This window comes from Pseudopipra pipra, chromosome 10, assembly GCF_036250125.1.
Source record: "Pseudopipra pipra isolate bDixPip1 chromosome 10, bDixPip1.hap1, whole genome shotgun sequence".
Lineage (NCBI taxonomy): Eukaryota > Metazoa > Chordata > Aves > Passeriformes > Pipridae > Pseudopipra > Pseudopipra pipra.
This window is the reverse complement of record NC_087558.1, coordinates 21,196,012-21,208,171: the sequence shown is the minus strand read 5'-3', so window position 1 is coordinate 21,208,171 and position 12,160 is coordinate 21,196,012. Positions and strand designations below refer to the sequence as shown.

Genomic DNA, 12,160 nt, shown 5'->3' with positions numbered 1-12,160 from the left:
AAGTGGCGGCGAGGCGTGCGCGTCGCGCTGAGCCATGACGCTGCGGCAGGCGATTGGCCGGCGGCGCTGAAGTATGCGCAGGCCATTGGCCGGCGGCGCGCGGTGCCCCGCTCCCATTGGCTGCCTGCGGGCACCCCGCGTTCCCATTGGTCGGGGCCGGGCAGGGGGCGGGGCCGGAGTCGCCGCCGCCGCCGCTCCCTTAGGGCCCGGCCCGGCCCCGCCATGGCCCCCGCCTGGATCGGCCGCCTCTGCCTCCTCCTGCTCTGCCTCTGCGGGGAGGCCGCCGCGGGGTGAGTGCGCTGGGACGCGCCCGCGACACTGGGGAGTGCGGGGGTTCAGCCTCGGCGCCGCACCGGGCCCCTCGCGCTCGGGGTCGGCAGCTGCGGCGCTGACGGGACCCCTCTCCCTTTCCCCTCATCCCTTTTCTCTCTCCCTTTCCCCTTATCCCTTCCTCTCATCTCATTCCCCTCATGCCTTCCTCTCATCTCATTCCCCTCATCCCATCCCCTGACCCCATTCCCTCATCCTTTTCCCCTCTCCCATTTCCCTCTCCTGTCTCTTGTGCCCTCTCTCTCCCATCCGTTTTCCCTCCTCATCTCCTGTCCCTTCCTATCCCGTTGTCCCCATCCCCTTCTCCTTCTCCTCTCTCCCTTCCCATTCCTCTGCCTTCTCCTCCCCCTTGTCTTCCCCTTCCCTCTCCCTCTGCGTGTCCCACCTCCTCTCTCTCCCTTTCCCTTCCCCTTTCTCTCTCCTTCCCATCCCCTTCTCCTTCCCCTCCCTCTCCCTTCCTCTCTCTCCCCCTGCAGGAGAGATTTCTACAAGATCCTGGGGGTTTCCCGTGGCGCCTCCATCAAGGACATTAAGAAGGCCTATCGCAAGCTGGCGCTGCAACTCCATCCCGACAGGAATCCCGACGACCCGCGAGCGACCCGCGAGCGCAGGAGAAGTTCCAGGACCTGGGAGCTGCCTACGAGGTGAGACCTGGAGCCGGGAGTGTCCCTCTGGAGCCAGGAAGGGGGGGGGGGGCGGCTCGTGGAGTCTCAGGATCCGTCCTGTAACATTCTGTAGGGAAATGAGAAAGGGAATGTAGGGAACGGGAAGCCTCTTCCATAAGGTGCAGGTGCAATCCATCCTCCCCCTGTTACCATGGCAAATTCCATGCCCTCCTTGTCAGTTTGTTGAATTCTATCCTACATCTTTTATTATCATGGAATGCTCTGAGTTGGAAAGGACCTTAAGGATCGTCTCAGTCCACCCCCTGCCATGGACAGGGGCCTTCCACAATTATATCAAATTCCTGCCTTTCCTTCCTCCCCTCCCCATCAATTTCCATCCTCCCCTTGTTACTACATCAAATTCCATCTATTCCCCTGTTACTACTTGGAATTTCAGGCACTTTCCCTATAAAACCCAAAGTCCAGATGCTGCCAGGCTGCTCAGAGGGCTCCTCCTGCCACAGGACAATCCAACACCTCTCCCAGCCAGGAGAAAGCCAAGGCACCAAGTTGTTTGGAATTTGAGGGAGAAATAGAGGAGCACCAAGTTAAAGTTCTTGGGAATTTGTTCCCAGAAATGGAGCAGCAGCAGCTCCCAGTGTTGCACAGGGACAGGTGTGTGTGCAGGGCCTGGCTGGGATTAGTTTGAGCTGATGGGAGGTGAAAGGCTTGGCTTTTAGAGGGAATTCAGTGGGAAAAATAACCGTGGGTTGCATATACAGGAGGATTCCTGCTGTTTCCATGATAATACTGTGGGATGTAAGTGATCCCTGACATTTAATAAATAACATATAGATTATCTCATTGCCCAAAGGCTTAAAGTCAAAGCCTTACTTTCCCTGGCTGTAATTCCATCCAATGGAATTCGGGCAGGTTGATACAGGACCTGTTTCTTCCATGTTTTCTGTCCTTTTTGTCCTCCTCTGTCACTGCTGGATTCCAGCTGTTCCCTGTGGAGCAGAGAGACCCTGGAAGATGGTGTTGCAAAATTCCATCAGCAGAAATTCCCAGCAGTGCTTCCAGCAGTCTGGTTGGGTGGGAGGTTGGGATCCTCTGGGAGGAACCCAGAGCAGAGGGAAGGGGTTTGTAGCCTGGCTTCTGCTTCCATCCCTGGTGCTCCCCTGCTCCTCAGGTATCCAAATTTAAGGCAAATGAGGAAGTGAGAGAACCAGCTGGAATTTATTTCTCCATGATCAGAAAGAAAACTCTTCACTTTAGTTTTGTCTCAGAGCTGGGGCCTCTTAGTTCAGAGTTAAACTGAACCATCCCTGGGCAACCAGGGAATATAAGGATTTTTTTTTTTGTGGAAAAAAGTATTTCCCTCTCTTTTGCAGCAACTCGTGGAGCTGTGAGCTTGGTGTCCTTCCTGTGAGCTGGGATCTTGTCACATTTTGTGGCACTTCATGCATGGAAAGGATTTTTCTACCTCTTCCCCAAGTTTATTTAAATTTCACAGTCTTAAAAGTTCTGACTGAGCCACAGGGGTGGTGGTATATGATTTTTTTTTCAGTGTGTCCTTGTAGGATCTGAGTTATTCCTTCTAATTTGTTTTTAATATTTAAGATAAAACTCAGTGTGTATATTTTCCATGTTGTTTTAATAAACTGAATGTAATTTTTTATGGGTTTAAGTGATAAATGTTTAACTTTTCTAGACCAGCACAGCAAGCAAGTCCTAGACAAGGCTTCTGTGACATAAAGCCTCGCTGGTTGTCCCCAAGTGCAGAGTCCTGTGGCCTTCAGAGCCTTGTTAAACAACTGCCCTGAGCTGCAGGTGATGCCTTTCCTGCTTCCATGTGTTTTCCAGGTGCTGTCAGACGAGGAGAAGAGGAAGCAGTATGATGCCTACGGTGAGGAGGGACTGAAGGACGGGCACCAGAGCTCCCACGGAGACATCTTCTCCCAGTAAGGAGCTTTTCCCACTTTAGGCTGTTCTCCAGCTGCAGCTCTGATTTTGTGATGCTCAAGCTCGTGGTTTTTACCCCGTCCAGGTCACTGATGTGCTGTGAGATGGAGCATTTGAGGAAATACATTTCCAGTGGGTGTCCCACGTGACATTCTCCCTTTGGTTGTGCACCGCTCCCCGCTACAAGGGCAGCAAACAGGAACCAGGGGTGACTTCCCACATGGACAGCCCTGTGGGTGATTTGTCAGGGGCAGCACCTGCATCAAACATGTGGGGACTTTCCCAAGTTCCCTGTGCATGACTGAGGTTTAACCTGTTGTCACACCTCGTGTGCCCTTTGGGGACACTTCCCCTTCTGCAAAGTGTTGCTGTAGCAACAAAGCAACTGTAGAATTTGGAGCATTCCAAAGGCACCTGCACCTGATTTTCTGCCCCTTTGGATCAGCCAGGCACAGACTTCCTGAAGTCATCCCTGTAGTTGCTCATCTCTTGTGATCCTGAATGAGAACTTGAGCTGCTTGTGGGGGACAATATACAGGTTTTCTAGGAATTTTTCCTCATCCCTTTTGTCTTCAAACCACCAAAAACAAACCTACTTAGAGTTTACACCTTGTAGTGGCAGCTGAGCAGTAGAGCAGATCAGAGGGAACTTCCCTTGGGCAGATTTTGAGATGTTCCTGCTCCCAGACCTGGTTTCTGTAATACAGGAAACTTTTCCAAAGTGGCTCCTTTGCTTGAAGTGTCCTGGAGGAGGACACTGCAGGTTCCTGAGTTTTCTCTGGAGCTTTAGGACTGTGAGGAGGTTGTTCTTTAGGGGAACTGAAGCATTTGCCCAGGATTCCTTCCTGAACTAACCCATGTGCTTTGCTCCAGCTTCTTTGGGGACTTTGGATTCATGTTTGGAGGGAACCCTCGCCAGCAGGACAGGAACATTCCCCGAGGGAGTGACATCATCGTGGACCTGGAGGTCACGCTGGAGGAGGTGTATTCAGGGAACTTCGTAGAAGTAAGTTCACTTTCCAGAGTGTTGCCAGGTTTGAGGTGCCTGACCAGTGCTCAGAATATCTCCCCCCAAAAAAGAGAGCTCCAAGAGATGCTCCTGTTCTCAGTGTCTGCCCGTGGGGGGTGTTGTGGTGCTCTTTGCTGTAGTTTACTGAAGAAACCACGCATTTATCCACCTTTTCCATCTGGCTGTGTCTCTGTAAAGTGGGATAATACTTATTTATTGGCTGTCAGTCACTAGCTGAGCTTTTTTAGTGCAGGTGTAGAATTTAATGATATTTGAGGGCCTGTTCATAAGCTTCAAATTCACTTTGCAGTTCCTTCAAAACCACACCGAGGATTTTTCATGGTCTCTCTATGTGGCCAAACGTGTCACTGCAAGTTTTTGGATTATATAATTGGGGAAAGTATGTGAAAATTGCTGTTTCTTTTAAGCAAACTCCATTTCTGGTGCTGACAATCCCTCCTGTTCTGCATGTTGGTGTTTGCATTGACTGATTTTGTGCTTTGAGTGTTTGGGGAACCCCAAATAATCTCCCTCTTCTGTGGAACAGGGAAGTGTCACAAACGAAGTGTGAGGTGTTCCATCCCAGTGTTCCCTGTCCTGTGTGGAAAGGTGTGCAGGAAAAGGAAAGGAAATGGCAATTGTGGTGTCAGGGAGAGTTTTCCTGGTGTTTAATGTGTGACCACAAGGTGAAAACTCGGGGCGTGTTGCTGAGGTCACACACGAAAACGTGGCGCTGGGTTGGAATTAGATGATCTTCAAGGTCCCTTCCAAGCCAAACCATTCTGTGTTCAGGCTGTTTGAGAAATCCAGACCCTTGTGGAGCCCCAGGAGTGCTGGCACCAAGCTCTCCCTCTTCCCTGGAGGTTGTCAGGAACAAGCCAGTGGCCAGGCAGGCGCCAGGCAAACGGAAATGCAACTGCTGGCATCACGGAGCAGGAACCTTTCCTAAGTGATAGCAAACCTGCTGACAGTGAGTAGAACTAACCTCTCGCATGCCTACTTGACTCTGACTTGCACTACAGATACATATCTATATATTTAGAGTGATTTTTTTTTTATTTTTTAATCTTTCCTTTTACTTGAGAAGTACTTTTTCTTGTTCTATTTTTTTTCCTCTCTTTTTTAATTTCCAGGCCTCTGCTTTATGACAGATTTTGCTTTTGTGAGCTTTTTGTTTTGTTTTGGGTTTTTTTTCCTTTGCTGGTTACAAAATCAATGTTGTTCCTTCTGGTGCCTCCAGCTTAAGTGCTTTTCTCCCCTCCCCTCCCCTCCCCCTTGGTGTTAACCTGCTGATGGTGGGATTTATTTTTTTCCTCTGAGTCTGGTGTTCTGGATTTGCAGCGCTGTCCTGTCACTGTTTGTTTCCTTAGGTGCCAAGCAGTTGCAAAAAAAATCAGCACTTAACAGAGTAATTAATTATTTGTGTCATTAAGCTGCCCAGGCAGGGATCAGTTGGTCATTAACTTATTTCCCTTCTTAGATGATTTGCTTTTGTGCTCTTCTCTTGGTTTTAATTTCTCATGTTAATATCCATAAATGCTGATTGTAATCTTTATTTTCAGTCATTCCCACTTTACATTTTCCTCTTTTAAGTGAGGAATCACAGCTGACCTTGGCTTTTTTGCCTTTGAGCTGACTTTTTAATATACTAAGGGTGTCCTATACTGTTTTGTTGTGAGTTGGGAGGGGAGAAATACAAATCAGAGCAATAAATTAGTGCTGCTGCCAGACTGGTAATTCCTGGGAGTAGGACCTAAACCCCTAGGTGATAAATCCTTAAATTATCCTTCGGGTTTAAGAGCTGGGACCCAAGTCCCTTTCCTTTTGGTGGCATAGAGAGGCCTTGGGCAACACGGAGCATTGCTCTGTGGGTTTTAGATACAGAAGTATCTAAAAGTTCTACCTCTTATTTCTAGATGCCAGGCTTTCTGTAAAAAATGTATTGTACCATATATAATGTGATTTTTACAAAAAACCAAACCCACCACACCACAATCTCCAGGACGTGGCACAGGGCTGGATCGGTTCCATTAACACCTTCTGCTCCGAAGCATCTGGCTGCTTTAGGGTTATGTTGGTTTTATGGGTTTTATTTTTTATGAGTAATCTTTGCTGTGAAGGAGACGGGATGTGATCCGCATCCTCCTGCATCCCACACCATCATCTGTGGAATTTACCCGAAATCTTGGCTACTCAGCTTCTCGGCCCCAGACCCGGCAATGCAGCAGGACCAAGCAGAAAACGTTTCAAATATTATTAAAGTGATTTTTTTTTCCAGTAATATAAACCATGAAATTCCTTATAACATTATAGTATTTTACAGTTTTATGAAGCTTTCTATTGTGACTTTTATGGAATCAAAAGATGAAATGATGAGATACTTTAGCATTTATATTTTTCAAAATGAAATGTATACTGAAAATAAAGTAGCTTTATGCATTTATGGGAGAGTTCATGTCCATTTTCGCTCCTTATGTGTCGAGTCTTGTCTGACCGAATTGAGATCTGAGGATCACTGTGGTGGTATGGGAGAGTGGCTGGCAATTTGGAAGCAGGCGTCATTGGTTCGCCTGGATTGCCAAGGAGCAGCACGGAGATGAGCCCACTGGTGCCAGGGGTGCCACCTCCTTCAGGAAGCAGGCGGTGGGTGCAGGGGAGATGCAGCAGGTGGAGACCATGGAGAGGAAGGTCCTGGTGGAGACCATGGAGAGGAAGGTCCTGGTGGAGCCCAGGAGCACAGGCAGAGGCGCCTGGCTGTAGCTGCTGCCGTACTCGTCCAGATACCTGCGGCAGGGGCGGGACGAGGAGACCCGGCACCCCGGGATCGGGAGCAGGAGCTGCGGGATTTAGGGGCGTTGGGGCTGCCCGGGGATGGGAGCCCTCTCCGGCTACCGGGAACGGCGAGTCCGCACTGCAGGACTTGACCGACAGGGCCGAGGACTGCGGGAGGGACAAGTGGTTATGGCCACCCACGACACACTCTCTCATCCCAGCCGTGCTTTGGGGTCCATCCCCCGCTTTTGGGTCGCGCCCCGGGGCTGCAGTCCCGGCCGTGCCCACCGGGGTCACCGCTCTCCCGTGCCAAGGCACAGCCCCGGCTCCCCCGGCCCGAGCGGGACCGTGTCCCGTTCCCTGGGGGTTCCCAGCCCCAATCCCACCTCGGGGGGAGAGGCGGCACCGGCCAGGACCCGCAGCGGGCACGGGCGGGGCCCGGGAACGAGCCCCGGGAACAAACCCCCGAGCACGGACCCCAGGGAACGAGCCCCTGGACTTAAGAGTAAGGGGTTTGAAATCCTCAGAAGCTCAGTGATGACAGAACAGTGTCACTGCCTTTATCAGCTCATCTCTAAATTCAACATGGCACAAGAAGCTGTGCAGAAATACCCATCTCAACAAAGATCTCCCAGAGCAGTTCGAATCCAAGGGTGCTTCACTTCAGCTGTGCACAAGCACCACTCCTGCTCACCTCCGTGCTGTGTTTGACAGATTCTGCCATAACATTCCTTTGGGGAACCTGCTGGTTCCTGCTCACGAGGAGGCTGATACACCAGACTTACTGCCTGAGGTACAAAACACTCTCCAGAGTAATCGCCCCAACAACTGTATCAGATAGAAACACATCCTTAGAAATAACAATTGCAATGCCAGGGTTTCATGTTCTAAACATTCTGTCTCTCCCTCCAGAGTTCTCCTGGGAATGTAGGGATGGTGTTTAAGAGCAGCATAAGGAAAACTGACAGTCACTGTTCCACACTTTCCAGGATAGCAACACTGCCAAACTGAGCTTGTAACATAGACCCTCTCAGGATAGTTTGTAGATCTCATTAAATGCTAATTCTTCATGAGAAGAATCAGGACAGGGAGGCTGATTTAACACCTAGAGGGATTCGTGGGCTACAATGAGGACACTGACCACAAGCCTGGTGCTCCTGGAAAGAGCAGGTATTGACCTGACAAGTGCCTCAGATCGATCTGTGACAAGAAGTGGGAGGTGGAGTTGGTACCAGAGTCGCTGTCCCTTCACACACAGTTAGTCAGTGGCCTGCAGAAAAGAAGGGGGTTCCTGCCTGCTGCTCTGCCCTGTCACTGCCCCGTTCCCTGGGAAAGTGCAGCTCTTGTCACTGCAGTGTAAAGGTGGGGAAAAGGCAGCGAGAGAAAGGCAGCCCAGCTTGGGGGGTGACCCTCCCTTCCTTCAGCTGCTGGGAAACGTGGCCGGGGGTCCCTCAGAGGCACTCCAGCTGAGGAGCTGCACCACTGCCAGAGGGACTTGGCAGTAACGGGGCAAGGGCAGCTCCTAAAATGCCCAGCTGGAGGAACGAGCCGCCCAGGCCTCCGCACCAAGCCCTGTGCAGGGCACTTGGGCTGCTGGGGAATGGCCCAGCAGGGAGGTTCTGCTCCTGCCAGCCCAGCTGTTGCTGCCAACCGCATAGGAGGGGAGGTATTTTGTCAGGACAGTCGCTCATGGAACGGGTTGCCTGGGGAGGTTGTTGTATCCCCATCCGTGGAATGTTTCAAACCATGACTGGATCCCTCCCTGAGCAGCCCGGTGCGATCCCATTGGTGACTGTGGCCTGAGCAGGAGGTCAGACTTAGAGACCTTGAACTGTCTCTTCTGACCCAGATTCCTCTCCAGTCCTGCAGCAGTTCTGGCTTCTTACAGTCCATGAGACCTGTTGGTTCCACAGTCTGCAGAGAAGCTCCTTTGCCCAGCAGGCAGTCCTGGAATGCCCAGCCATCCATGGCAGAGATTCCCAGAGCTGCCACGTGCCCCAGCTGTCCCTGAGCCCCAGCTTTGGCCGCGGCACTGAAACGCTGCCAGGACCTGTCCCTGCTGTGCAGGTCCGTGGGGCTGCAGGACACGGTGTCACACAGCACACACGGCCACTGGGTCCTGCCAGCTCCTCCAGCCTGTGCTTCCTGATTGCCGAGCATTTTAGGGGCCACCTGTCTCCAGGGATGGGCAGGGAAACAGAGATTTCCTGTGACTGGGAGCAAGATTTCCTGTGACAGGGCCTTGCCAAGGCAAGCAAATCGCCTGGGCTTCAGGTGCCCGTGTGCAATTCCATCTCCAGGCTCTCCCCCAGCAGCAGGTTCCTGTCCCCAGTTCCCGATCTCCCTCAGCTGAGCGGGCGGGGCGGGGCCGCAGGGCCAGGCGGGCTGGGATTGGGCGGCGGCGCTCGAGCGCTGATTGGGCAGCGCTGGCGGCCCGCGGTATAAAGGGCCGGCGGGGCGGGTGGGGTCGGTTGTGTGTGAGGGCTGAGGGTGGTGCCCCGCTGCTGCCCGGGCTGCGGAGGGGAGAGCGCCTTGGCCGCTGGGTTATGGACCGGGGGAGCCGGGGGGCGTTTAGGGGCGCCTTGTGCTGGGCAGCGGGGGCCGGGTAAGCCCCTTCCCTGCCGGGTGACCCCGGGGGAGCCGTGGCAGGGCTGCGGGGCTGGTTGTCTGAAAAAGGTGGAAGCTCTGTTGGCCTCTGTTGACACCTGCACCAAAGGAGATGCAAATTTTCCCCCTCTTGGTTGCAGGCTTCACAAGCTTCCTTTCCCAGGAAAGGAAGTTTTAGATTCCAACTCACCTTTATGCTAAAGGTTTCCTTGTTCTCTCAGCAGGATGTCGAGTGCCACCGTGTCCCTGAGGTTCCCCTTTCTGCTGTTGGGAGAGCACGAGGTGGATGGAGAGGATCCCCAGCCATCTGCAGGCAAAAGGGACTCGCACAACTGCAGTTTTCCTACAGCCCTCATGAGAGGGGCTTTGAGGGTACCATGGGTAATGTGCCAGCTCTCCTGCTGGAGTTTTCATCTTCTGCTATATTTGAACATAAAGAGTAAAACAAAAGTCAGGTGTGTTCTGGAGTATGTTACACTCGTGCAAAGCTCCTTCCCTCTGTTTATTTTCTGTTCTGGAAAGCACAGTCTGGGGTTCCTGGGCACTCCCTATTAAATGATTCCATGAAAATAATTTTGTACTGAAAGGAGAAAGGAGCTGTCTGTGGGAGGTCAGATGTCCCTGAAAAACCTTGATGTTTTTTCACTCAGTAAGCTCTTAAAATATCTCAAAGTGGGTAGGAATGCCTGGCTTCTAAAACTCACCAGCTGAGTCTTAGAGGCTTCTTTGAAGAGCTGAGTTCAGGCAGCAGAATTGCCCCCCCAGGAGGGACTCTGTGCCTGCTCTCCCGTGGCTCCAAGGGATCTCTGGCCCTTCACGCCGGCACCGAGATTTTCTCGGGAAGGGCCTCAGATCCCCGGACCAGTCTGGGACACAGGCAAGATCCCCCTGCATTTTAGGACCAAATTGGGCCCCCCTGGAGGGACAGTGCTGTTGGTACCCCCCGGGTTGGGGCACCCCGAGGACTCCAGCGCGCACCGAAAGGATTATTCGGGGAGATCCTTGGGGTGCCCGGCCCTGGGGAGCTCAAAGCAAGGTCCCTGCCATGGATTCAGGCATTGCTGAGAGTATCCCAGGGGTAGCTGTCCCTGCTAGACATGGAGCTCTCTAATGGACTGTAATTGTGTTCTAAAAGTGGTGCTCCAAGTGCCAAAGCAGTGTGGGACTGGGATTAAGAAATGAGCAGTGATGGTCCAATTGGCTGTTTTCTCTTGAATGTAATGGTAAGAGCTGCAGGAGTGCCAGGTGTGTGTTCCAGTCCCCAGCATTTGGTTTGCACATGTCCTGGTCAGACACAGGTCCAACTTCCCCAGTCCTTAACACAACAAAGAGGGAATGAAGGACTGGCAGTGTTAAGGTGATTGGTGTGACAGGGGTTAAACTGGGAAAACATTAGGGAATTCCTCGGTTGGTCTATTTGCCAGACTCACCCAAACCTGTGTTAGGAAGAGATGGACTGGAAAAGTTAAGGCAGCAATGAAATGGAAAACTGGGGATAATGAAACTGTAATTGCTGCAACTAAATGTGTCCAAGCAGCAGCTCTTGTTGTGCAGGGAATAACTCCTGTCAGCAGCAAGGTCCCGACTGAAGTGGCAGCTGCAGTTGTTCCTGTGGTGTGGGCCTGTGGAACTGCAGGAGAGTGGGAGAGGGCAGAACCTGTGGGTATTACCCCTGATGTGGGATCTATATGGGTAAGGCAAACCCAGTATTCTTTAAAATCAGAATGCCAGCTTGGATTGGTTGCAGTAACAGCTAAATTGGCTCATCCTGGTTTGCTTGTAGGACGTGAATGCAAGAACCTGCCAAGTAAACCAGTGGCCAAGATAATTGATCAGTGCAGGACCTGAGAGAACCCCTGTAAGTGACAACCTCGAGCAGTTTCCAGTACTGGTTTGAAAAGATGGCCTTTGCTGCATCTGCTTGAGCAAGGAAAGCCAAGAAACCTTTGCTTTGGCAGGAGAAAATCCAGAAAGCGGGAAGGAAGAAAAGAAGCTCCCTGACTCCTCCTGAGCCCCAGACAGCCCATGAACTGCCTTGCTGGGAATGGTAGGATGGGGTGGACTCTGGATTGCTCCCTCTGGATGTGTGGTAAGACTGTTCTGCCAACTTTTCCGACAGCCTGTAAGCATTTGCTGCCTTGGTTAGATGGTGCAAGGGCAGCCTTTAAGCAGCTAAAGCATTCCCTGAGGAGAGCTCTGGGTCTGCCAGATGTCTCAGAACTGTTGGAAGCATCTTTGGTGGGGAGGGCAAACAAAGGCCAAGGTGTGCAGTGACCCCCCTGAGAAGGGACTTTGAGTTAATGGCATCCCTGCAAGTGAACTGTGTGGGCTGTTCCCCCTGTAGGGCAGGTGATAGTCCCAGCTACAGTGATGGGAAAAATAGTTAAAAGAGAGCCCCAAAAGCTGGAAATCCTCTTGGAGGCTCTTGGCAAACAGTTTTCTGAGTTCCCCCTGAAAGAAGAACAGTGATAGTTTTGAGTGGTGGTAGATCCTTTGAATAGATAGCCTTGAGTGTGTCCTTGTTGCACCAGTAGGCCTTGTCCAACTCCCCATCTTCCAGGAGATACACATATTAAAGTTTAAAATGATCCTTTTCCTAATCCTTTGTTGTCTTGAGGCTCTCCCCTGCAGGAACTCCAGGAACTCCTGGTGCCGCCTGGGCCGATGGATTGGACGCCCCAGCCCCTCCGTTCCTGCCCAGCCCCTGGGTCCGTGTCCAGTGGTGGCACTGCCAGCCCTGCAGGTGAAGTGGGAAGGGCCTTTCCAGGTCTTGTGGGTCACATTGATAGAAGCTAAATTTGCAGAAAAAGGACCTGGGGTCTGTTATTCTTGAGTTCAGAAAGCTCCTTTTGGTTGGTGAGCAGGACAAAGT

At 51.9% G+C, this 12,160-nt stretch overlaps 1 protein-coding gene across 1 annotated transcript; it reads left to right on the top strand.

The window, feature by feature from the left end:
- The first annotated feature begins 150 nt into the window (after window positions 1-150).
- LOC135419813 (dnaJ homolog subfamily B member 11-like) lies at window positions 151-4,877 on the top strand. Its single transcript, XM_064666651.1, is given in 6 exon segments — window positions 151-290; window positions 807-921; window positions 924-974; window positions 2,802-2,899; window positions 3,774-3,906; window positions 4,773-4,877. Coding segments are annotated over 6 exon segments (555 nt in total). The 5' UTR covers window positions 151-222; the 3' UTR covers window positions 4,863-4,877.
- Window positions 4,878-12,160: the final 7,283 nt, after the last annotated feature.